This window comes from Panthera onca (genome assembly GCF_046562875.1).
Source record: "Panthera onca isolate mPanOnc1 chromosome E1 unlocalized genomic scaffold, mPanOnc1 haplotype 2 h2.Chr16_ul_12, whole genome shotgun sequence".
In the NCBI taxonomy this organism is placed as follows: Eukaryota; Metazoa; Chordata; class Mammalia; order Carnivora; family Felidae; genus Panthera; species Panthera onca.
Window position 1 is genome coordinate 47,441 of NW_027675811.1, and position 27,807 is coordinate 75,247.

General features: G+C 36.9%; 1 protein-coding gene across 1 annotated transcript; it reads left to right on the top strand.

The window, feature by feature from the left end:
- Positions 1 to 7,663: 7,663 nt before the first annotated feature.
- On the top strand, positions 7,664 to 27,358 carry LOC144615332 (uncharacterized; the record flags this gene model as incomplete). Its single annotated transcript, XM_078442250.2, has 11 exons — positions 7,664 to 7,768; positions 12,326 to 12,430; positions 13,250 to 13,303; positions 14,418 to 14,522; positions 15,193 to 15,246; positions 16,151 to 16,255; positions 25,376 to 25,429; positions 26,071 to 26,175; positions 26,352 to 26,405; positions 26,675 to 26,776; positions 27,288 to 27,358. Coding segments are annotated over 11 exons (914 nt in total), but the record flags the coding sequence as incomplete, so codon positions are not given.
- Between the last annotated feature and the right edge of the window lie 449 nt (positions 27,359 to 27,807).

Genomic DNA, 27,807 nt, shown 5'->3' on the forward strand with positions numbered 1-27,807 from the left:
ATGATTACAACCAATCCCTCAGAGATACAAGCAATTATCAGGGAATACTATGAAAAATTATATGCCAACAAACTGGACAACCTGGAAGAAATGGACAAATTCCTAAACACCCACACGCTTCCAAAACTCATTCCCATTGTATATATGCCCCATATATACCCTCATATCCCATTGTATATATACCCCACATTTGCTTTATGTATTCCTCCATCAATGGATGCTTAGGTTTTTTCCATGTCTTTGCTATTATAAATTATGCTATAATGGATGTGAAGATGCAGTTATCTCTTCAAGACAGTGATTTTGTTTACTTTAGATATATACCCAAGTCATAATTTCTGGATCATATGTAGTTCCATTTTTAATTTTTTGAGGAACCTTCATACTCTTCACGTTGACTGCACCAATTTACACTTTCACTAGCAGTGCACGAGGCTTCCCTTTCCCCCACATCCTTACCAGTACTTTCTATCTCTTGTCTTTTTGATGATAGCCATTCTAACAGGTGTGGGGTGATACCTCATTGTGGTTTTGATTTACATTTCCCTGATGATTAGTGAGGATGAGCCACCTTTTAATGGACCTGTTGGCCATTTGAATATCTTCTTTGGAAAAATGTCTTTTCAGATATTTCACCCATTTTTAAATTGTGTTATTTGGTTTCTTTGTTATTGAGGTATATGAGTTCCTTATATAGTTTGGATATGAACCTCTTATAAGATATATGGTTTGTAAATATTTTCTTCCATTACATAGGCTGTCTTTTCATTTTGTTGATTCTTTTTTTATTATTATTATTCTCAAGTTAGTTAACATACAGTGTAGTCTTAGCTTCAAGAGTAGAACCCAGAGATTCATCTCTTACATATGACACCTAGTGCTCATCCTGAAAAGTGCCCTCCTCAGTGCCTGTCACCCATTTACCTCCCCTCCAAACCTCATCAACCTCAGTTTGTTCTCTGTATTTAAGGGTCTCTTATGGTTATTTTGCCATGCAGGGAAGCTTTTCAGTTTGATGTAGCCCTACTTATTTGTTTATTTTTTATGTTGTTGCTTGTGCTTTATAGGAGTCACATCCAAAAAATCATTCCCAAGAGCAACATCAAAGAGCTTTTTTCTCCGTTTCCCTTGGGAATTTTATGTATGATTTCAGGCCTTACATTTAATTCTTTAATTCATTTTGAGTTGATTTTTGTGAACAGTTTAAGACAGTGGTCTAATCTCACTCTTTGTCATATAAATATCCAATTTTCCTAACACCATTTAATGAAGACACTCTTTTCTACATTGGGTATTCTAGGCTTGCTTGAATATTGTTGGCTTCTGTGTCAAATAGAAGTTGGCCATATATGTATGAGTTTGTATCTAAGCCCTTGATTCTCTTTCATTGGTCCAAGTGTGTGGTTTTATGCCAGTGCCATACTGTTTTGATTACTATAGCTTTATAATATGGTTTGAGGTAAAAAATTGTGATCCTCCAGCTTTACCCTTCTTTTGAGGATTGGTTTAGCTTTTGTGGTTCCAAATGAATTTTAGGATTATGTTTTATGTATGTGTAAAAAATGCCATTGGAATCTTAAGAATTACATTGAATCTATAGATGGCATTGCCTTAGTGTGGACATTTTAATGTTAATAATTCTTCTAATCTATGAACACAGGATATCTTTCTATTTGTGTCTCTTCCAAATTTACTCCTAAGTACTTTATAGTTTGTGATGCTGTTGTAAGTGAGATTATTTTCTTCATTTCTTTTTCTGATAATTCATTGTTAGTATATAGAAACACCATTGATTTTTGTATGTTGATTTTGTATCCTGCATCTTTACTGAATTCATTCATTAAATTTAACAAGTTATTATTTTTTTTTTTTGGTTGAGTCTTTAGGATTTTCTATACTTAAAATAATGTCATCTGCAAATAGACACACTTTTACTTCTTTCTTTCTTTCTTTCTTTCTTTCTTTCTTTCTTTCTTTCTTTCTTTCTGATTCTGGTGACTTTTATTTCTTTTCTTGCCTAATTGTTCTAGCTAACACTTCTAGTACTATACTGAATAGGAGTGGTAAGAGTGAGCACTTGTCTTATTTCTGATTATAGAGGAAAAGCTTTCAACCTTTCACTATTACAGTATGATGTTAAGTATTGAGTATTGTCATACATGGCCTTTATTATGTTGAGATTCTTTCCTTCTCTACCTAATTTAGTGACAGCTTTTATCACGAATGGATGTTGAATTTTGTCATATGCTTTTTCTGCATCAATTGAGATGATCATGTGATTTTTATCTTTCATTCTATTAATGCAGTATGTCACATTTATTGATTCGCACATGTTGAAATACCTTTGCATCCTAGGGATGAATCCCACTTAATCATGCTATATTATCCTTTTAATGTGCTATTGAATTGGTTTGCTAGAATTTTGTTGAGAATTTTTGCATTTATATTCATCAGGGACATTGGCCTATAGTTTTAATTTTTTTGTAGTATCTTTGTCTGGCTTTGGTATCAGGGTAAATGCTACCTTGTAAATGAGTTTGGCAGTGTTCCCTTCTCTTAAATTTTTTGGGAAGAATTTGAGAAGGATTGGTATTAATTCTTCATTAAATGGTAAAAATTCAGCAATAAAACCATTTGTCCTGGACTTTTGGGGAAGAAGATTTTGATTATTGACTCAATATCCTTACTTGTTTTTGGTCTCTTCAGATTTTCTGTTTCTTCATGATTCAATCTCAATAAGTTGTATGTTTCTAGGAATAATTTATCCGTTTCTTCTAGGTTGTCAATTTTGGGGTCTCTGCTCAGGCACCATTATAACCAGATCTGTAGGATGGACTATGCAACTTCCCAGGTGTTCTGGTTAGGCTTCTTGGTCAGATAAGGCTGGAAGCTATATTCATCCCTGGTCAGGACTTTGAATTTCCTTCCCAGCCCAGTCTCTATATCATAGGCTCCTTTGCTGATAAGTCTTATTGGCTGGGTACCTGAGTCAGGCAGGAGTATCCGTCAATATCCCTGGCCAGATAGTGCCACTAGCTCAGTTCTGCAGAGAGGCAGAGCCAATGAGTGGGCTCTTCACTCAGGCACTGCTGTAAGAGGGGCTGTAGGGTAATCTACACAGTCTCTGGGATGCTCTCAATAGGTTTTCTGGTCAGGCAGGACAGAGGACTATCTATACTCAGCAATAGGCAGGAGCCATGAATTTGCTTCCTCATCTGGATGGGGTGATAGAAGAGGCTCCAAGGTCAGAAAGGCTTATTGGCTCGGGACCCAACTCAAGCAGAATGGTTCCCTGGCCAGAGGGACCACCATCTTGGCTCTGCAGATGGGCAAAACCACTGTGTCAGATATCTACTCAGGCACTGCTGCTAGGAGAAACAATCTGCCAAGATCCACGTGCTGGTTAATGTAAGCCATGTTTCCCTTCTCCATCTCATTCTGATCTCAAATGGTTAAGACCCACGGATACCTCCCCCCCCCTCCCCAATACCTATGGGACAGGACCCAGGTGGGCCTTCCAGGAAGCAACCCCCAACTCTGGAGGAGCTGGATGTCTACCTTGGGCTCTCTTTTTCCCACCAGAGAAACCATAGCTCTGGGAAGCCCTCTCAGTGCAGCACTATACTAGCCTGGGAGAGGGGCAGTGCAGCCAGAGCATAGCTGATTGTCTTACCCTTCTAATGTGGTCCTTCTCAGTCTCTGTGGTTCAGGGAGATTCATCAGCCTCACAACCATATCCTGGGATTTTCACAATGGTGTCTTGTCTGTGGATACTTGCAAGATGGTCTTTTTGTGAGGGGGACTGAAGTCAGGAAAAACTTATGTCACCGTTTTGATGACATCACTCTCTATATATTTCAATATAAATGTAATTTTGTAATAATAAAATTAATTATAATTTAAAGTTAAAGAAAATTAAAATAAAATGCAAATTGGCCCATATCATTCCTGAACTTATAACCACTCAATGATTCTATATAACCTAGTAGATAAAGGCTAAGCTTCTTAAAATTACTTACAAATCCCTTAATAATCTGAGTCCAACCTACCTCTCTTGTATGAACTTTCCTTTCCCAAATCCATACTTTATTCTTCTGCAGTGCTGAACCGACTATAGTTCTCCATGCACTGCATATGTATATGTTGTATATGTTGTACCCAGGTGTGGTTTTACTTTATATTTCTCAGCCCCTCTTCCATGTAGAAGACTCTTTCTATGCATTCCCCTTTCCTTTAGTTAAAATCTGATATTTTAACTTGTCCTGGCACTACATACTCTATGATGTATACATTTAACAGTCTAGTTTGAATTAGTGGTTCCTATATGAGCTATGGCACTCATGGCTCACAGCAGTACCTGAAGTGCTACCAGAGAGCTGATAAATACCAATGATCCAGAAACACTGGAAAAATAGATCAGCTTAAATCCTTGAAATTCACAGATTTAATATAAGTATGTATAAAATTATGATATTAATGGAATTTATGTGGAATTTTCCATCAACATATATCCTTTGTATATGTTTTTTGGAGCTCATGACATTGATTACATGTCTCAATTGTCCCTTCTCTTCATAGCTAATGGAAAAGTTGATCTGAATAAAGTGATGGATGGCGTGAAAGCTGTCACAGGTGATTGAGAAGTTAATGTAAACATAGGATCCTAATTTTTACAGTACTGTTTTTCTTCATGCCTTAATTGCTAGGCTAATTCTATCATTTTTACCTCCTATTTGTTTAAGGTTTTCATAGCCAGTAGCCCAGAAATTGGAGAATTTTCTGATGTATTCTTCACGAATACGCTTCATTTTCCTTATTTTAAGACAGCCAAAACGTACAATAAAGGGTGAAATGAATCTTTGGAAAAGACCCTGGTAATTACTTAAAGGAGAGGTGATACATTCTTCATGTCAATAGAATTATGAAGATAAGCCATCTGCAGCTTGAAAATTGGCAAAAGAGATCTATAATACCCACTTTGTGTCATTGTCATTTTGAGTATGTTAGTCCAAGCCTCCCAAGAAGCAAAAGCCGGGGCAGGGTTAAACATGCCAGGACATTATTAGGGGAAATGCCTGCGTAAGAGAAAATAAGGAGGATGCCTGAAAGGCTGGGAGGCTGTCAGACTGCAGGGCAAATCTGGCACCAGGTGAAGGAAAGAGGAAGAAATGTTTGGGCGGAAGCATCCTAGATTGTCATGCAGTCTGAGGAGGGCCTGGCAAAAGTGCTTTCAAGAATCCTCTGGTTAGAATCACCATTCTGTATCTTCCAGGAACAGGGCTCCCCTAGTATCTTGGCTGCACTTGTGATTGGCCAGTGCCAATGATACATATGGCATTAGTGCAAAAAAACACAGGTTAATTTCAAAGCAGAAGGTGGGGCCCTTGGTTAATTATGTTCTCCATAGTTGGAACTCCTGTGGATACATTCTCATGACCGCCGTTGAGAGTGCCATCTCTCTCTCTCTTGTTTTTTTATTAAGTATAATTTATTGTCAAATTGGTTTCCATACAACACCCAGTGCTCATCCCAACAGGTGCCCTCCTTGATGCCCATCACCCACTTTCCCCTCTCCCCTACCCCCGATCACCCCTCAGTATTGTTCTCAGTATTTAAGAGTGAGAGTGCCATCTCTTATTAGCCTTTAGAAAGCTGGGGCACCTGGGTGGCTCAATCGGTTAAGCGTCTGACTTCAGCTCAGGTCACGATCTCATGGTCCGTGAGTTCGAGCCCTGCGTCGGGCTCTGGGCTGATGGCTCAGAGCCTGGAGCCTGCTTCTGATTCTGTGTCTCCCTCTCTCTCTGCCCCTCCCCCATTTATGCTCTGTCTCTCTCTGTCTCAAAAATAAATAAACTTATTTTAAAAAAAGGCAATTATGTTTCCATAAATGACATTATCTCCATGTATTTGGGCAGAGCTCAGTGATCATTACTTTCCCCAGCTCATAATCCTATTGTTTTAGCATCATAATTTAGTTTAATTATTTGCAATAATTTGATTGTACTTAAATTCCATGTATGTCATTGTTTTGATCTTTTTGTTAAGGAGAAAATGTTGATGTCAGTAGCGTTAAAGCTGTTCTGGGAAACATGGGGATCGAGCTCAAAGGTAAAGAATGCTTGGAGCTGGTGAAAACTCTTCCTTTTAAGGGTAAGCATTTTAAATATTGATGTATTCAAAGAGTGGTTTTTTTTAAGTTTATTTATTCATATTGAGAAGGTGAGAGCATGTGTGAGTTGGGGAGGAGCAGAGAGAGAGGGAGAGCGAGAGAATCCCAAGCAGGCTCCGCACTGTCAGCACGGAGCTGGACTCGGAGCTTGATCTCACAACCCGTGAGATATGACCTGAGCCAAAACCAAGAGTTGGATGCTTAATTAACTGCGCCACCCAGCTGTCCCCAAAAAGAAGTTTTAGATTTCTGCGTCTGCGAGAAGCTCTAAAATTACCTCCATTTCCTAAGTTCTAGGATATAGAAAATCCATTTCAAAAAAAAAAAAAAATGTTTTTTTAGAAAGTCCACTTATACCTGAAATGAATCCCTAGGTGGTTTTACTTTTAGATTAGGAAGCAGCATTTCCATTATGATGAGTCTTTTTATCAATAGGGAAAAACAAAAAAGGAAAAAACAAAGGTTAAACTGGGATTTGTGAAAGAAGAAAGGATTAATAATTGGAAGTGAATAAAGGCAGGATTGGGAAGAAGAACAGAGGTGTGCATGATGTGCTAAATTTCACCCAATTTTCTCTCAAATTTTATTAAAATAAGAGAAAACTCTCGAAAAGTCATTTTTCCTAATTTCTCTGTGATTTTCCACATTTCTCTGTGACTTAAATTCTGCCTTTTCTTACAGATGATGACAAGATCTTTCAAAACAGGTTGCTAGAAGTTGTGATGTCTCTAAAAGGTACGTGAGCGGCATAATGAGAGTGTAGACCAATATGGGATCCTTGCTTTTATACTGTTTCCAAGGTATCAGTGGTTGCTGCTATACTGATCGTATATACTGATTGCAAATTTATGCTCCCACTGAAGATCAAGCTTCACGGTAGCTGCTGATCTTTTACTTTATATCTAGGAAGAAAGCCTTCTACTTTCTCAAGATTCTTCCAAACTTTTCAAGAGAAAAAATACCAGATTTCAAGTTTGCATAGCAAAATGTGACAGACAAGAATTAGTACTGATTCAGGGAATTTAATCAGCTGCAGATAAATACTAAACTGGGAATTCAGTCATCAAAACCTATTGTTTAGAAGTAAAAAATGTTTGCCTCCAGAACTAGAATTCACTTAGCATTTATTCAATGATATTTAAAACTTTGTATTTTGTAGTCTGATCCCCAAGACAAATCTCACGAGAAGTGACCTTCGTTCTAATGTCATAGTTGACTTTCTCTATAGGCATAATAAGGTCCTTAGTCTCTTGTTCTAAAATTGCTGTGGTTTTTTTTTCTCCACATTTTAGAACAAGGATTATTAACCTTACTACTAAGGGGGGTCTGTGAATAGGCTTTAGAGAATATATGCCCCCCCCTGAAATGATATGTAATCTTTGTGAACACTAGCATATAGCTCATGAAATTCACAACAGGGCATGTGTCTCTAAAAGGTTTATGAACCTCTTTTTTGAAGTTACATAATTTTCTTCATGGACTCTCTTTCCTTAGATGGGAAAGTCAATGTCAACGACTTGAACGCAATACTGGATAATATGGGAATCAAGCTCTCAGATAAGGAACTTGAGGCTCTGACTCAAAATCTCCCTGGTGATGGTGAGCAAGTTTCCAGATACCATAGTTCCATGTTGGGAGAGCTTGGACAATAAAGGTTGCGGGGAAAGGGCCCTTAGGAATGGTAATCTACACTGATAGTAAGAAGCTATAAATATGGGCAAAGCATGTAAAGAGCATATAAGCAGCCAGCTACCAAGTCACCGTGAAAACATTGCCCTTTGTATGAATGTCTTTTATGTTCTTTACCCATATTATGGTCACTAGAAGACAGTCTTCCACATTTTAAAAAGAAAAATGCAGGCCACTTAGATGACAGTACTTCTGAATTTCTTCCCATTACTAATGCATATAGCTTTGAAATAGTATAGAACTATAAGTAAAATTAATATTTTTGAAATGGCATGTTGTTATGTTTAGGCTTTTCTTTCTAGTATTAATGAAGCCAATGAAAACTGAATAAATTAATAGCCTAGAAAGATATTCTTCAGTAAATAGTTCTTAAGTAAGCATATATAAAGTACTTAAGATAATGCCTGGCACATAGTAAGTTAGGATTTATTATATTTACTCCGACATTGTCTTTCACAATATTTCATGAGTCTTTTATATCTCATTATGACTTTAATTTTCTTCTACAGTTGATAGGAGGACTTCTCCTAAAACACCGATGAAGGAACTGCAAACTTTTACAGGTAAATGAGAAGTTGATGTAAATCTAGGGTTTCAGTCCTTTATAATAGTTTTTTTCAGTGGTATTTCTGGTATCTTATAAATTCTGATGTTTTATTTTTAAATATATGAATCATGGATTGACATTAGGAAAGTTTCTACACTAGGATACAAGACTATATGTCAATTTTAAATCCTAAGTTTTCTGTTACTTGTGCAAGTAATATGCTTCGGGTCACAAATGTTTAAATGAAAAATATCTAGAAATGTATAGAAAATGGCATGGTGAAGCTTAGAAATGATCAAGATAATGTATTCCTGATATCATCAATAATTCTTACCAAAGCAAATGTTTTTGAAGAATAATTTATATAAGAATCTGCGTTATCTTAATTCACTCATCAGATTTTATTCTGAAAGTTGTTTTTTTCCAGCTTTAGGAAAAATGGTCTTCAATTTATAATAAATGTGGTATTTTATTACCATAAGATACCATAAGATACGCTCATAAAGATATGCTTTATTACCATAAGATATGCTCAAGGGTTCTGCAATTGAGAATATCTTCGCCTAACACCTCATCTTGAAATTAGGATATCATTAAACTTCATAGTACATATTTTACAACTTGATATAATACCAGAGTTCCGAAAGCTTATATGTCTATTGTTCCCTCTCTTAAAAGATGAGAAGGTTGATTCTAATAACCTGAAAATTTTCCTGGGAAGCCTGGGGATTGAGCTCACAGATCAGGAAAAAGAGAAGCTACTGAAAACACTGCCAATTGATGGTGAGATTGATAGAGGTGTCATGGAGGTCTTTTGTTGGTCTTTAGGTCTGTGCAAATATTTTCAACTTTGTTTCTATTTATTTTTCCCCAAAAGTATAAAAGAAAAAATATTAAATTGAGTTATAAGTATATAGCAACCTGTCACTGTCGCTTAGAATTTATATTGGAAGTTAAATAACCCTTTAGACAAGAGTTGACATTAACAGATAAACATATTGTTACCTATCAAGCTACTAATTTGTTCATATCATGAGAAGAGAAAAAAAAAGAAAGATTGGAGATCCATGAAAAAAAAATAAAGATGGGAAGCAGAAATTTAAAAGCAAAGGGAAGCTATACTCATGTTTGAGCAAGGAGACTTCCTCAGGTACTGGAATAAAGAGGTTTGTCACAAGGAGAGAGGTTTCTGTTTCCAACCTTCATTATATTAGATGAAATAAACTAAAAATTAGAGACAACTCTTCTTAAAATGTTATTTTTGAAATTGTTTATTTAAATTATTATTTATTTCACACCATTTTTGCGATTTCATGTTAATTTCCCCATTGCATGAATTATGGCTTTTCTTACAGCTGCTGGAAAGGTATATCACAACAGGTTGCTAAAGGGTGTGAAATCTCTCAATGGTGAGTAAGACCTAATTAAAAGTCATACTGTCTGACATTCCCCAACTTGACAATTTTATTCCAATTATGAATCCTGGCTCCTCACTTTGGTATCATTCCTTATTTATGATTCTTGCAGTCTACCCACATTTTAACTGATAACAGCGTATATTTTATCTTGTAGGAAGTTCCATATGGAACTTGCATTTTTTTTCAACTCTGTACACCCCTTCTCTATGCACGAAAAAATCACTTCACCTTAAACAAACAAACATAATAAATAAATAAATAGAAAGTTGATATGCATGCAGACTTTTGGCATAATACACTTTTTTTTCATGTTCCTACCTTCTATCTTTCCTAAGGGGGAAAGGTTCATGTAAATAACCTGGACAACACCCTTAAAAAATTGGGACTTGAGCTCACAGAAGAGGAACTTGCAAAGCTGTCAAAAAATCTACAAGTTGATGGTGAACACTACAGATGACCTCAGGCCGTTTTTTAATTTTTCCTTTATATCTGATATGTTTGAAAATAGATTTAATTGACAGATACATGTTAGAAAGCTTGGAGGAGAGCCCAATTTTATTTTTTTTACTGAAGTCTTTAATTTTAATTCCAATATAGTTAACATAGAAAATTATATTATTTCAGGTATATAATATATTAACAATTCTATATATATGTGATAAGTATACTCTTTAGTCCCCATCACCTGTTTCACCCATTCCCGCACCCACCTCCCCTCTGGTAACTACCAGTTTGTTCTCTATAGTTAAGAGTCTACTTCTTGGTTTGTCTCTCTCTTTTTTTTTTCTTTGTTTACTCATTTTGTTTCTTAAATTTCACATATGAGTGAAATCATATAGTATTTGTCTTTAACATTTCTCTTAGCATTATACTCTTTAGCTCCATCCATGTTGTTGCAAATGGCAAGATTCCATTCTTTTTTAAGGCTGAATAATACTCCATCATACACACACACACACACACACACACACACACACACACACACACACACACATGTTCTACGTCTTTATCCATTCATCTATTGATGGACACTTGGAGGAGAGCCCAATTTTAAAGTCAGAATAAATCTTGGATCTTCATTACAATTAACCTAAAACAGCATCACCTCTCCGTAAATATACCAAAAACTGCAGAGGGTGCTGTCAGGACTCTAATAGTCTAAACAATAAGAAAGCAAAATAATAGGGATCTGAAAATCTATTTATAGAGAAGTCAACAAGCCATTCTTCTATCTATCCTCCTGTCTAATGAAATCTTCATTCGAAAACGTGTTCAAAGATTTTTATCATAGTGCATGAGACCTTCAAGCTCCATCTGCCTGTGTGGACATATCTTCTCTCATTTTTCTACTGTTCCAGCCATGTTGAGCTGCTTGTAGTTTTACCCACATAGCATGATGTCCCTGGACATTTTTCTCAACTTCTCCTCCATGTGAAGGCTCTTCCATCCTTCCATATTTCGTATCAACTGCTCTGATACATTAATGTAGTTCACACACATCTCCTGCAGGAAGCAATCTTAGAACATACCAAGCTGGATTAGTGGTCCCTTCCTCAGCTGTTTGTGGGTACATGAAGTAAAGTTACCAGAATACCTGGCCAACTCCAATAGTATCTTCAGCTATGGCTTATAATGGCATCCAAAATACTAGGAAGAGCACACTTTTCCTGACCCAGTTTCTAGTATACAAGAGACCTTTGTATTGATGGAGATCATCTTAACTCCCTGAGATCCAGGCATTTTCTAAATGGTCTCAGGTAAAATGAAGATGTAAGGAATTTTTAATGGAATTGTTTCCTTAAAATATATGTCTTAAATTTGTCTTCTGGGCTTCTGACATTATTTTCATTGTGCCTTTTCTTGTAGCTAATGGAATGGTTGGTCTGAAAGAGGTGATGGATGGAGTAAAAGCTACTACAGGTAAGAGAGAAATTATGAATCTAAAACATTTAGTATTTATAATAATTACATTTCATCATTATTCCTCAATTGCCATATTAGTTATGGCATTTATTTCTTGGTTCATTAAATTACTAGCAACTCATTTGTTTTCTGGTATATTTTTTATTTGTATATTTTGTTCTTCTCTTTTTTAGAATGGCCAAACTCTGTACTAGTGAAATAATATATGAAGTAAAATTTTGATAAAGACTACAGATAACTGACAAAAAATGAGACTAACAGATCTTACCTTATTTTATACATTTATTTGAATAAGTAATTTATAATATTCCAATTGAATAGCAGATACATAATGTAAATCTCACAGGGTTCAGAGTTGCCTTGCCATTGTCATTGTGACTGTGACTTCTTTTATTAGCACTTAGAGATCAAATTCTTTTTCTGTGAAAGTCATCGTCAGTATATTTGGAGAGGTCTCATTGGCCTATGCTCTTTATTCTGTACCGATTCAATCTATATAGCCATAGATTAATTTTCCCTGTTTGGAGTCATTAGATGATCCTTTAAATTCGTATATGTAATGATGTCTATTTTTTTAAGGAGGGGAGGTTGATGTCAAAGATGTGAAAGCTATTCTGAAAAACATGGGAATAGAGTTCACAGATAAGGAACGTTTGAAGCTGCTGAAAAATCTGCCTTTCAATGGTAGGCATTTATATACTGATGTGACCTTAAAGTGTTCTTTGAAGCTTTTAAAGATTTTTTAATTTAAATTCCAGTTAGTTAACATACAGTGTAATACTAGTTTCAGGTGTACAATTTGGTGATTCAACACATCCACACATCACCCTGTGCTCATCTCAAGTGCCCTCCTTCATCCCCATCACCCGTGTCACCCTTCCCTCACCATCTTCCCCTCTGGTGACCATCAGTTTGTTCCCTATAGTTAGGAGTCTGTTTCTTGGTTTGCCTTTCTTTTTTACCCCGTGTTTGTTTTGTCCCCTCTTAAGCTTTTTTTTTTTTTTTTTTAGAAACTCAAACTATCCCCATTTGCTAAGATGCAACAGTAAATAAACAAGCAAATGCCAAACAAAATAATTTAAATGTTCACTTATTGTAGAGGGAAATTTCCATCTATGCAGTTTAACTCTCTGTTTTGGAATAATCATCCCCATGATGCTGACTCATGCCATCAAGGGGACTACATTTCTGAGGCTACCCTTACCTTTTTAGATACCTATAGGCAGTTGTGGGAAGCAACCAAGGGAAAGAAGTGGTGTTAGACCGGAAGGGGATAAAAGGTCAGAGGTGATATTTTCCAAAAAAGCTGTGCATGTTATAGAGTGCCTTGTATGCTAAATTTTAGATAGACTTACCATATTATAAACTTTCCCTAATTTTCTCTCAAACTTTATTTTAATGAGGGAAGTTTCTAGGGCAAATCATGAAAATCTCAGTTTTACTAGAGTTTTAGTGAATAGCCACATCATTTCTCTATGACCTTAATTGTGTTCTTTTTTATAGATGATAACAAGGTCTTTAAAAACAGGTTGCTAGATGGTGTGAAGTCCCTTAAAGGTGAGTGAGAAACATAATAAGAATACAAATGAATATGAGATCTTCATTTTATACTGTTTCCAAGATATGAATTTGAATGCTGCCATCTGTCATATGTACTGATTGCAAATGTATGCTTTTTTGGACCTCAATCTTTATTTTAGCAGTTGAATCTGATGTTCTATCTTGGAAGTAAAGCACCACACTTTCTTGTCATATTCGAAATTTTCAGGAAGAGAAATATCAAATTTCATGTTTACATGGGAAAAAATATAAATGATTAGCAGTGATTCAGAGAACTTAATAAATAGAAAAAACTAAATTGGAAGTTCATTCATCAAAAGTCAACCTACTATTGTTTAGAACTACATAATGTTTGCCTCCAGTACCAGAATTCCCTAAGCATTCATTGAACATCATTTTTTTCAACCAGATTTTTTTTAATTCATTAAGAAAATTGAGGCTGGCAAGAGTGATAGCCCTCAGCTTTACATCTTCAATCCCTCCCTATTCAGGTATCTTTAAGCACACCCATGTTAGTATAAAGGATGAGTGAGAAGTCCCTCTTCCTCCTCAAAGCTTACCAGGATGCCCTTGACTCCACTGTCTCCCATATCTTTTAAGACCTTGCCCCACTGGCCATTTTCAACCTCTTCAGCCCATTTACATGTTCAACATACACCATCCTATAAAATAAGCAAACTAGAACTCTCCACACCCCTTTTTGGCCACAACTCAATCTCTTTCTTCCCTTTTTCATCCATTTCTTGAGAGACTTTTCTGTACTCTGAGCCCATATTTCTGTACCTAATTCTCAAACTAATTTCAGTATTAAATGCCATTTAAAACCTTGTGTTTCTGTAGGCTGGTCCCCAAGACAAGTCTCAAGGGAAGTAGCCATAGTTCTAAATTTGTAATTGACTGCTTAAAATATTTTGTCTCTGTGCTAAAATTGTTGAACATTAATTTATTTTTTTCACTTTAGAGCAAACATTTTCTGTTTGGTCCGAAGCAAATTTTGTGAATAATGATCTACTGCTTAAGAAATTCACAATGGGATATGTGTATCAAAAAAGTGTAAGAACTTCTCTTTTGAAGTCATTTAATATTCTTTATGGACTGTCACTTTTCTTAGGTGGGAAGGTCAATATGAACAACCTGGGCACTGTTCTGAACAACCTGGGGATAAAGCTTGCAGATACGGAACTTAAAGATCTGGCTGAAAACATGCATGTTGGTGGTAAGCATATTATCATATATACTAGTTAACCCTAGAGAGAGGTTAATTACAAGAAACTTGGGTGGGGGGGGGGGAATGCCCTTTTTCATAGGGAAAAGGGAAGGCCCAAGAGCAGTGTGAGACACCATATCAATGACTAAAACACAGAGAATGTCATTTGAGGTTATGAGTATCCAGTTAACAAAGTCAAAATTAAACCAGTTTTTTATATGTGTGATATGTATGACTTTTATGTTCTCTGTAAGTATCATGTTTAGTAGTTGAGTCTTTCCAGTTTTGAATACAAGAATGCAGATTCTTTAGACACATTCACTTCTAAGTAACTTCCCCTTACTAACACAAATAAATTTGAGATATTATAGGCCAAACCGCACCATTGCGATAGCGTGGTTTTCATGTTTAGAATTTTCTTGTTATTCATGCTTGTCTTAGAATAAAAGTTGAGTAGAATAATAATCTAAAAAGTGTGTTCAAAAATATTTGTTTAAATAAATATTAGCAATTATGATGGGGCCTGACACATAGTTAAGTGCAACTGTTATAGTTCTTCCCATGTTTTCCCACAAACTTTTGTATTATATCTAGAATGTAATATTTGAAGTCTATATAATATATGAGATCCATAATATATGGGATCTATAATATACTGCGATTTTATCTTCTCTTATAGTTGATGAGAAAATTCCTCTAGAAACACTGATGGAAAACATCACAGATTTTACAGGTGACTGAAAAGTTACTATAAAATTAGGATTCCAATTATCTACATTAAATTTTGGTTTTTGCTAATATTTCCTGGTACTTCATCACTGACTTGTAAATTCTGGCATTTCTCTATATTTATTAATGAAATATTTGCTTCTAGTGTTACATGTATTGATATAAAATTATCTGATTTTGCAATGAAATTACCATACGATTTCTTGCTTTCAAATTCTACAATCTCTGTTGTTTATGCCAATAATGTAATTCACTTCGCCAGTGTTTAATAACCACAGTATAGAATGGCACAGCAAATTAGAGAGTGAAGCCTAAAATTGATGGAAGTAATGAATTTATTGTATTTATCATATAATTCTTATTTTTTAAATTAAAATACTTTTTCAAAGAAAAATTCATATAAGCATCTATTTTTTTAATTAATAGATCAAATTTCAATCTGAAAGTAGTCTGTCCTGATTTTAGAAGACTCTCTTGTTCACATTAAGAAAATAAATTTGACCTATCATCTACATTGATTCTGTAGTTGAAAATGTTTGTTTGTTTTTATTACTGTAGTTTTCAGTCTGAAAACAAGGAGATGGTATTAATTATCCTAAAATAACTTTTTTCATTAGAAATAATTACTATTATCTGGAGGCGCCTGGGTGGCTCAGTCGGTTAATCGTCCGACTTCAGCTCAGGTCATGATCTCGCAGCTTGTGAGTTCAAGCCCCGCATCAGGCTCTGTGCTGACAGCTCAGGGCCTGGAGCCTGCTTCAGATTCTGTGTCTCCCTCTCTCTCTGCCCCTTGCCCACTTGCTCTCTCTCTCAAAAATAAGTGATAAAACATTTAAAAACTTTAAAAAAAAAGAAATGATTACCGCTATCTGAAATGAAGATGTATACCAAATTTCTTATTTTCAAAGGTGAGAAGATTGAATCTAGTGAGCTAAAAAATGTTCTGGGAAATCTCGGAATTGAGCTCACAGATAAGGAACTAGAGAAGCTGCTGAAAATCCTGCCAATTGATGGTGAGTCATACAAGTGTCTGTGGGAGCTTCCAGGGAAATTAGATTTTTACAGATCTGCATGAAAAGTTTCACTTCTTCTCAAACATGATGGAACATTTTTAAAAAACTAAAATGTAAGCTACATCTTAAAACAGTAAGTGTCGTTTAGAGTTTATTTTAGAAGCCAAGCAACTCCTCAGATGTAAGTTGCCATCAGAGCCAACAAATGTCTACTGTCACCCTTCGGGGCTTATACCATAAGAAGGAAAAAGAGAGGGATAAGCGGGCAATGGAAGAAATTAAAAATAAAAGAATTAAAAAGAAAGGAAAGAGATATTTGTACAGTACAGTAGGCCCACTCAAGGGGACCAGCTTATCATATTGAAAAAGCCTTCTCTTCCTTAATTTCACTGTTCTATAAAGATGAAAATTTTAGGTGAAACATTTTTTAAAAAATTTTTAATGTTTTTTTTTTTTGAGAGACACAGAGTGATAGAGCACGAGCAGGGGAGGGGCAGAGAGAGAGAGGGAGACACAGAATCCGAAGCAGGCTCCAGACTCTGAGTTGTCAGCACAGAGCCTGACGCGAGGCTCAAACTCACAAACTGCGAGATCACGACCTGAGCCGAAGTCAGACGCTTAGCCACCTGAGTCATCCAGGCACCCCATAAGTGAAATATTTATAATGGTACTACTGAGTTATCATCCACATATTGTACAAGTAACCCAATATAGCATACAATTAAGTGAATTCTGATGTATTCACCACATTCATCACAACAATCAATTTTAGAACATTTTTATTATCCCAGAAAGATATTCCATACCTATTAACAGTCACCTCCCAATTTCTCCATCTCCCTCAGCCCTGGGCAACCACTAATCTATTTTCTGTCTCCATCAGTTTCCCTATTCTGGATATTCCACATAAATAGAATCATATAATATGTGGTCCGTAGTGACTAGTTTCACTTAACATAATGTTTTCCAGGTTTATCTCTGTCCTGTTATGTATTAATACAGTTGATGCTTGAACAACACAGGGGTAAAGAGCGCTGACTCCCTGTGCAGTCAAAAATCTGTGTATAACTTTTGACTCTCCAAAAACTTAACTGCTAATTGCTTACTGATGACCAGAAGAAGCCTAACTGATAACATAAAGTCAATTAACATACATTTTGTTGTTATATGTATTATATACCCTATTCTTACAATAGGTAAGCCAGAGAAAATAAAATGCTAATAAGAAAATCATAAGGTGGGGCACCTGGGTGGCTCAGTCAGTTAAGCGTCTGACTTGAGCTCAGGTCATGATCTCATGGTTTGTGGGTTCGAGCCCTGCATCAGGATCTGTGCTGACAGCTCTCTCTCAAAACTAAATCAACATTAAAAAAATAATTTAAGAAAATCCTAAGGAAGAGGAAATACATTTACAGTGCTATACTATAAAAAAAAAAAACCACGTATAAATGGACCTGCACAGTTCAAACCTCTGTTTTTCTAAAGTCAACTGTACTTTGTTTCTTTTCACTGCTGAAAAATAGGCTATTCTATGGATATAACACATTTTATTTATCCATTCATCGGTTGATACGCATTTGGATTGTTTCCACATTTTAGCTATTATGAATAATTCTCCTATGAACGTTCATGTACAAGTTTTTACATGGGTATATATTTTCATTTGTCTTGGGTATATACCTAAGAGAGAAATTGTTGGGTCATATGGTAATTCTGTGTTTCACCTTTTGAGGAAGTGCAGGCTGTTTTCCAAAGAGGCTGCATTACTTTCCATTTCCACCAGCGGTGCATCAGAGTCCCAGTTCCTCCACATCCTGGTCAACACTTGTTACTTCTGTCCTTTGATAATATCTTAGTGGGTATGAGGTGGTATCTTATCTGGTTTCGACTTGCATTACCCTGATTGCTAATGATGTTAAGCATCTTTTCATGTGAATATTGGCTAAACGTATACCTCCTTTGGAGAAAAATCCACTCATAACCCTCATCCGTTTTTAAATTTGGTTATCTTCTTATTATTGAATCGTAGAAGTTCTTTATACATTCTAGATACAAGTCCCTTATATTTTCTAGATATAAGTTCCTTATCAGATACATGATTGCAAAAGTTTTCTCCTGTCCTGTGAATTATCTTTTTACTTTCTTGACAGTGTTCCTTGATGCACAAAAGATTTTTAACTTTGATGATGTCCAGGGTATAACTTTTTCTTTTGTTGCTTGTGTTTGGGTGTCATATATTAAAAAAACGTCTAATCTAAGGTTAAGAAAATTTACAGTTATGTTTTCTTTCAACATTTTTATAGTTTTAACACTTATAATTAGGTCTTTGATCCATTTTGAGTTACTTTTTGTATAAAATGTGAGATAGGGATCCAAAAGAATATTCTCTTTGCATGTGACTGTCCAGTTGTCCCAGCACCATTTATTAAAAACACTGTTCTTTCTTCATTGAATGTGCAAGTACCTTTGTCAAAAATCAGCTGACCAAACATTGGAAGGTTTATTTCTGGATTGTAAATTCTATTCCATTAATCTATATATCTAGTTTTATGCCAGTACCTCACTGTCTTGATTACTGTCACTTTGTAGTTTAAACTGAAAAGTGTGAGTCCCCTACTTCTTTTTCCTTTTTAAGATTATTTTTGCTTTTTGGAGCCTGAGCTTTACCATATGAATATTAGGACCAGCTCATCAGTTTCTGCAAACAAACCAGCTGGAATTTTTTATAAGAATGTATTGACTCCATGGATCAGTTTAGGGAATATTGTCACATTCACAGTATTAAGTCTTCCAATCCATAAACATAGGATGTCTTTTCATTTATTTAGGTCTTATTTAATTTCTTTCTATAATGGTTTATAGTCTCCAGAGTATAAGTTTTGTACTTCTTTTGTTAAAATTATTCTTTTTTTTTTTTTTACATAGTTCTTTTTTTTTATTTTTTTTATTTTTTAATATATGAAATTTACTGTCAAATTGGTTTCCATACAACACCCAGTGCTCATCCCAAAAGGTGCCCTCCTCAATACCCATCACCCACCCTGCCCTCCCTCCCACCCCCCATCAACCCTCAGTTTGTTCTCAGTTTTTAACAGTCTCTTATGCTTTGGCTCTCTCCCACTCTAACCTCTTTTTTTTTTTTTTTTTTTTTTTTTTTTTTTTTTTCCTTCCCCTCCCCCGTGGGTTTCTGTGATGTTTCTCAGGATCCACATAAGAGTGAAACCATATGGTATCTGTCTTTCTCTGTATGGCTTATTTCACTTAGCATCACACTCTCCAGTTCCATCCATGTTGCTACAAAAGGCCATATTTCATTTTTTCTCATTGCCACGTAGTATTCCATTGTGTATATAAACCACAATTTCTTTCTCCATTCATCAGTTGATGGACATTTAGGCTCTTTCCATAATTTGGCTATTGTTGAGAGTGCCGCTATAAACATTGGGGTACAAGTGCCCCTATGCATCAGTACTCCTGTATCCCTTGGATAAATGCCTAGCAGTGCTATTGCTGGGTCATAGGGTAGGTCTATTTTTAATTTTCTGAGGAACCTCCACACTGCTTTCCAGAGCGGCTGCACCAATTTGCATTCCCACCAACAGTGCAAGAGGGTTCCTGTTTCTCCACATCCTCTCCAGCATCTATAGTCTCCTGATTTCTTCATTTTGGCCACTCTGACTGGCGTGAGGTGGTATCTGAGTGTGGTTTTGATTTGTATTTCCCTGATAAGGAGCGACGTTGAACATCTTTTCATGTGCCTGTTGGCCATCCGGATGTCTTCTTTAGAGAAGTGTCTATTCATGTTTTCTGCCCATTTCTTCACTGGGTTATTTGTTTTTCGGGTGTGGAGTTTGATGAGCTCTTTATAGATTTTGGATACTAGCCCTTTGTCCGATGTGTCATTTGCAAATATCTTTTCCCATTCCGTTGGTTGCCTTTTAGTTTTGTTGGTTGTTTCCTTTGCTGTGCAGAAGCTTTTTATCTTCATAAGGTCCCAGTAATTCACTTTTGCTTTTAATTCCCTTGCCTTTGGGGATGTGCCGAGTAAGAGATTGCTACGGCTGAGGTCAGAGAGGTCTTTTCCTGCTTTCTCCTCTAAGGTTTTGATGGTTTCCTGTCTCACATTCAGGTCCTTTATCCATTTTGAGTTTATTTTTGTGAATGGTGTGAGAAAGTGGTCTAGTTTCAACCTTCTGCATGTTGCTGTTCAGTTCTCCCAGCACCATTTGTTAAAGAGACTGTCTTTTTTCCATTGGATGTTCTTTCCTGCTTTGTCAAAGATCAGTTGGCCATACGTTTGTGGGTCTAGTTCTGGGGTTTCTATTCTATTCCATTGGTCTATGTGTCTGTTTTTATGCCAATACCATGCTGTCTTGATGATTACAGCTTTGTAGTAGAGGCTAAAGTCTGGGATTGTGATGCCTCCTGCTTTGGTCTTCTTCTTCAAAATTACTTTGGCTATTCGGGGCCTTTTGTGGTTCCATATGAATTTTAGGATTGCTTGTTCTAGTTTCGAGAAGAATGCTGGTGCAATTTTGATTGGGATTGCATTGAATGTGTAGATAGCTTTGGGTAGTATTGACATTTTGACAATATTTATTCTTCCAATCCATGAGCAGGGAATGTCTTTCCATTTCTTTATATCTTCTTCAATTACCTGCATAAGCTTTCTATAGTTTTCAGCATACAGATCTTTTACATCTTTGGTTAGATTTATTCCTAGGTATTTTATGCTTCTTGGTGCAATTGTGAATGGGATCAGTTTCTTCATTTGTCTTTCTGTTGCTTCATTGTTAGTGTATAAGAATGCAACTGATTTCTGCACATTGATTTTGTATCCTGCAACTTTGCTGAATTCATGTATCAGTTCTAGCAGACTTTTGGTGGAGTCTATCGGATTTTCCATGTATAATATCATGTCATCTGCAAAAAGCGAAAGCTTGACTTCATCTTTGCCAATTTTGATGCCTTTGATTTCCTTTTGTTGTCTGATTGCTGATGCTAGAACTTCCAGCACTATGTTAAACAACAGCGGTGACAGTGGGCATCCCTGTCGTGTTCCTGATCTCAGGGAAAAAGCTCTCAGTTTTTCCCCGTTGAGGATGATGTTAGCTGTGGGCTTTTCATAAATGGCCTTTATGATCTTTAAGTATGTTCCTTCTATCCCGACTTTCTCAAGGGTTTTTATTAAGAAAGGGTGCTGGATTTTGTCAAAGGCCTTTTCTGCATCGATTGACAGGATCATATGGTTCTTCTCTTTTTTTTTGTTAATGTGATGTATCATGTTGATCGATTTGCGAATGTTGAACCAGCCCTGCATCCCAGGAATGAATCCCACTTGATCATGGTGAATAATTCTTTTTATATGCTGTTGAGTTCGATTTGCTAGTATCTTATTAAGAATTTTTGCATCCATATTCATCAGGGATATTGGCCTGTAGTTCTCTTTTTTTACTGGGTCTCTGTCTGGTTTAGGAATCAAAGTAATACTGGCTTCATAGAATGAGTCTGGAAGTTTTCCTTCCCTTTCTATTTCTTGGAATAGCTTGAGAAGGATAGGTATTATCTCTGCTTTAAATGTCTGGTAGAACTCCCCTGGGAAGCCGTCTGGTCCTGGACTCTTATTTGTTGGGAGATTTTTGATAACCGATTCAATTTCTTCGCTGGTTATGGGTCTGCTCAAGCTTTCTATTTCCTCCTGATTGAGTTTTGGAAGAGTGTGGGTGTTTAGGAATTTGTCCATTTCTTCCAGGTTGTCCAATTTGCTGGCATATAATTTTTCATAGTATTCCCTGATAATTGTTTGTATCTCTGAGGGATTGGTTGTAATCATTCCATTTTCATTCATGATTTTATCTATTTGGGTCATCTCCCTTTTCTTTTTGAGAAGCCTGGCTAGAGGTTTGTCAATTTTGTTTATTTTTTCAAAAAACCAACTCTTGGTTTCGTTGATCTGCTCTACAGTTTTTTTAGATTCCATATTGTTTATTTCTGCTCTGATCTTTATGATTTCTCTTCTTCTGCTGGGTTTAGGCTGCCTTTGCTGTTCTGCTTCTATTTCCTTTAGGTGTGCTGTTAGATTTTGTATTTGGGATTTTTCTTGTTTCTTGAGATAGGCCTGGATTGCAATGTATTTTCCTCTCAGGACTGCCTTCGCTGCGTCCCAAAGCGTTTGGATTGTTGTATTTTCATTTTCGTTTGTTTCCATATATTTTTTAATTTCTTCTCTAATTGCCTGGTTGACTCACTCATTTGTTAGTAGGGTGTTCTTTAACCTCCATGCTTTTGGAGGTTTTCCAGACTTTTTCCTGTGGCTGATTTCAAGCTTCATAGCATTGTGGTCTGAAAGTATGCATGGTATAATTTCAATTCTTGTAAACTTATGAAGGGCTGTTTTGTGACCCAGTATATGATCTATCTTGGAGAATGTTCCATGTGCACTCGAGAAGAAAGTATATTCTGTTGCTTTGGGATGCAGAGTTCTAAATAGATCTGTCAAGTCCATCGGATCCAATGTATCATTCAGGGCCCTTGTTTCTTTATTGACTGTGTGTCTAGATGATCTATCCATTTCTGTAAGTGGGGTGTTAAAGTCCCCTGCAATGACCACATTCTTATCAATAAGGTTGCTTATGTTTATGAGTAATTGTTTTATATATCTGGGGGCTCCGCTATTTGGCGCATAGACATTTATAATTGTTAGCTCTTCCTGATGGATAGACCCTGTGATTATTATATAATGCCCTTCTTCATCTCTTGTTACAGCCTTTAATTTAAAGTCTAGTTTGTCTGATATAAGTATGGCTACTCCAGCTTTCTTTTGGCTTCCAGGAGCATGATAAATAGTTCTCCATCCCCTCACTCTCAATCTAAAGGTGTCCTCAGCTCTAAAATGAGTCTCTTGTAGACAGCAAATAGATGGGTCTTGCTTTTTTATCCATTCTGATACCCTATGTCTTTTAGTTGGCGCATTTAATCCATTTACATTCAGTGTTATTATAGAAAGATATGGGTTTAGAGTCATTGTGATGTCTGTATGTTTTATGCTTGTAGTGATGTCTCTGGTACTTTGTCTCACAGGATCCCCCTTAGGATCTCTTGTAGGGCTGGTTTCGTGGTGACAAATTCCTTCAGTTTTTGTTTGTTTGGGAAGACCTTTATCTCTCCTTCTATTCTAAATGACAGACTTGCTGGATAAAGGATTCTCGGCTACATATTTTTTCTGTTTAGCACACTGTAGATATCGTGCCAAGCCTTTCTGGCCTGCCAAGTTTCAAAGGAGAGATCAGTCACGAGTCTTATAGGTCTCCCTTTATATGTGAGGGCACGTTTATCCCTTGCTGCTTTCAGAATTTTCTCTTTATCCTTGTATTTTGCCAGTTTCACTATGATATGTCATGCAGAAGATCGATTCAAGTTACGTCTGAAGGGAGTTCTCTGTGCCTCTTGGATTTCAATGCCTTTTTCCTTCCCCAGTTCAGGGAAGTTCTCAGCTATAATTTGTTCAAGTACCCCTTCAGCACCTTTCCCTCTCTCTTCCTCCTCTGGGATACCAATTATGCGTATATTATTTTTTTTTAGTGTATCACTTAGTTCTCTAATTTTCCCCTCATACTCCTGGATTTTTTTATCTCTCTTTCTTTCAGCTTCCTCTTTTTCCATAACTTTATCTTCTAGTTCACCTATTCTCTCCTCTGCCTCTTCAAGCCGAGCCATTGTGGTTTCCATTTTGTTTTGCATTTCGTTTAAAGCGTTTTTCAACTCCTCGTGACTGTTCCTTAGTCCCTCGATCTTTATGGCAAGAGATTCTCTGCTGTCCTGTATACTGTTTTCAAGCCCAGCGATTAATTTTATGACTATTATTCTAAATTCACTTTCTGTTATATTATTTAAATCCTTTTTGATCAGTTCATTAGCTGTTGTTATTTCCTGGAGATTCTTCTGAGGGGAATTCTTCCGTTTGGTCATTTTGGAGAGTCCCTGGCGTGGTGAGGACCTGCAGTGCACTTCCCCTGTGCTGTGGTGTATAACTGGAGTTGGTGGGCGGGGCCGCCGTCCGACCCGATGTCTGCCCCCAGCCCACCGCTGGGGCCACAGTCAGACTGGTGTGTGCCTTCTCTTCCCCTCTCCTAGGGGCGGGATTCACTGTGGGGTGGCGTGTCCCGTCTGGGCTACTTGCACACTGCCAGGCTTGTGTTGCTGGGGATCTGGCGTATTAGCTGGGGTGGGTAGGCAAGGTGCACGGGGGCTGGAGGGGCAGGCTTAGCTCGCTTCTCCTTAGGTGATCCACTTCAGGAGGAGCCCTGTGGCAGCGGGAGGGAGTCAGATCCGCTGCCGGAGGTTTGGCTCCGCAGAAGCACAGAGTTGGGTGTTTGCGCGGAGCGAGCAAGTTCCCTGGCAGGAACTGGTTCCCTTTGGGATTTTGGCTGGGGGATGGGCGGGGGAGATGGCGCTGGCGAGCGCCTTTGTTCCCCGCCAAGCTGAGCTCTGCCGTCCGGGGGCTCAGCAGCTCTCCCTCCCTTTGTCCTCCAGCCTTCCCGCTTTCCGAGCAGAGCTGTTAACTTCTGACCTCCCAGACGCTAAGTCGCGCTTGCTGTCGGAACACAGTCTGTCCGGCCCCTCCGCTTTTGCCAGCCAGACTCGGGGGCTCCGCTTGGCAGGCGAGCCGCCCCTCCGCCCCGGCTCCCTCCCGCCAGTCCGTGGAGCGCGCACCGCCTCGCCGCCCTTCCTACCCTCTTCCGTGGGCCTCTAGTCTGCGCTTGACTCCGGAGACTCCCTTCTGCTAATCCTCTGGCGGTTTTCTGGGTTCTTTAGGCAGGTGTAGGTGGAATCTAAGTGATCGGCAGGACGCGCTGTGAGCCCCGCGTCCTCCTACGCCGCCATCTTCACAATACTCCTCTTGTTAAAATTATTCTTAGGCATTTTATGCTTTTCATGCTCTTGTAAATGAAATTGCTTTCTTAAGTTTTCATTTGCTTGTTGCAACTCTATAGCAATACAGTTGATTTTTGTATGTTGATACAAGACTGCATTTTCTGCTTCTGAAATTATTCAGTTCATGCTATTTTTGTGAAACTCGTATTCATTCTACCATTACATGAATTATGACTTTTCTTACAGCCAATGGAAAGTTATATCGTAATAGACTACTGAAGGCTATGAAGTCTCTCAAAAGTAAGTAAAAAACAAAATTATAAGGCATGTTATCTAGGTCTCCAGATACACCATCCAAGGATGAATCTTGGCCCTATCTAAGCTTTTAATTATAATTCTTCCAGCATAACTACATCTTACCTGCTGTTAATATATACTTTCTCTTGGCAGGAAGTCCACTGTCTTCTTAGATTTTTTTCAACTTTTTCTCAGGAAGAAAAACCAACCCTGGCAAAAACAAACAAAAAACCCTGGTTGTTATTGAAAAGCAATGGTCAGCTACAATAATAACTAATAAGTCAAAACATAACCCTACTTTTTATGCAGAGTAATTCAGTTAGTGGTCTGCAGTTCTGTTTGTTCCAGCACCTTAACCTTGTTTTACTTTGTAGGCTTGTCCACAAGAATAGACTAAAGGAAATACAGTTCTGACTCCATTGACTTTCTATTTGAGTCTTTAAGTGGAAAAGTCTATTTGGGATTTCAGCCTTGTCAAAGTGTAATAATAACAGAGGCATGAAATATATTTTATCTTTTGTTTCTTTTGTTTTAATAGTATGTGTTCATTAAAGTTAATAATAGTTTTCCTAAAAAACATTTTTACATTTTACTATTATACAACTTTTTTTTTTCAAATGTCGCTTTACTGTCTCTTTCCTAAGATGGGAAGATTAAAAAGAATTACCTCCATACTAGTTTGGGAAATATGGGAATGGGGCTCACAGACGAGGAACTTGCTGGATTGTCAGGAGACCTACAAGTTGATGGTGAGTGCCAAAGATAGCATTCAGGATCTATTTATCTTGATCTTCGATTTAAAGGAGTATCAATTAAAATTATGTTGTGAGACAGATTTAGCTGGACTTTATTATACTCTATAAACAAAGTGTATCTTTTTCTGAGCTCATGTCATTGATTACATGTCTCTTTTGGACTTCTGTAGCAAACGGGAATGTTGATCTGCATGACGTGATGGAAGGAATGAAAGCTATTACAGGTGAGCACAAAGTCACTATAAACCTAAATTCCCATTAGAACACTAACTATATTTTACCATTAACCTTAAATGCCATGTTGATTCTGTTACTGTGCTCCTTATTATAAATATTTGTCCAGAGTCGGGCTTTGTGGTATTCGTGTTTTGGTAACAAAATTTTAGCTTCAAGTCTTGGTAGGAAGACCCTTACTCTCTTAAAAAAATAATCTAAAAATAACTTTTTTAGACTCACTAAATTTCCCTCACGAGCCTTTCTCTTTCTGATTAAGGGAAAGTTGACATCAAAAACCTGGAAACCGTTCTAGGTGACATGGGAATCAAGCTCACAGACCAGGAACTTGAAGATCTGAAAGAAAACCTGCCAGTCAGTGGTGAGCACGTGAGATACCATTGGATTTTGAGCTTTCAGTGTTATGTACCGTTAGCAATGAAAGGAATGGAACGAGGGAACTTTCTACGCAGAAGAGGTCCAGATTGTAGATGGGACAAGAACACTGACAAAGAAGTTGAGAATGTAGTATTTGGACACAGGTGGCGTGGCTACTAGAAGAGTCTGCGAAGTTCTGAGGACAACAAAGTTTGCCTTTACAAAATGGCCGCTTTTGAATCTCATCTTTTTGTTATCAAATTCAAGAGTTGATATTTTATGAAATAGAAAGTCAAATTTACATTTTTTAAATAAGTATATTTTTAATATTTTAAATCTTTTCTTCTGTTCTATACTGAAGCATATTCTGAGTAAATGTTTGTTGAATGGCTATTTAAAGTGCATAACAAAATGCCCAGTAACAAAAGGCTGTTATAATCTGAAGGGGAGGAGAGCGTTCTTACGCTATTTTATATCACTTTATGAGCTTCAAGTTATGTTTTTTTTGGTTACAGTTGATAATACAGTTGCTCTGAAAACTTTGAAGGATGAAGTGAAAGCTTTTACAGGCAAGAATTTGTTATAAATGATTTGCAACAAATTGTGATTGACACTAAAAATTTTAATAGCATTTTCTCAAAATTCTACTACTGCTTTACAGATTCACATACTTTCAGTATTCATTTTGATAAATATGTGCATCTACTGATCAACATCTTAATCTAACATTATCTGGGTTTATAAGTAAAACAAAAGGACTATTTCTTCATTGTAAGTCATATATTCTTTGATGCTTTTTTTTCAGTAAAAGTGCCTGGCTCTTATTTATAGACCCAAACCTAGATGATCACAGCAAAAGCAGGGTGGAGCTTTAGAAATAAAAGTCCATTACCAACAGCTAATTACATAGTTTTAACAAAGTAAAGTAAAATATGTCATACTTTGTTAATTGTGTCTTGTATCATACTAACCGTCTCTTGACCTTATTTCTGGATAATTATATGACCAGATTTGCTTCTGTACTATGTGATATCA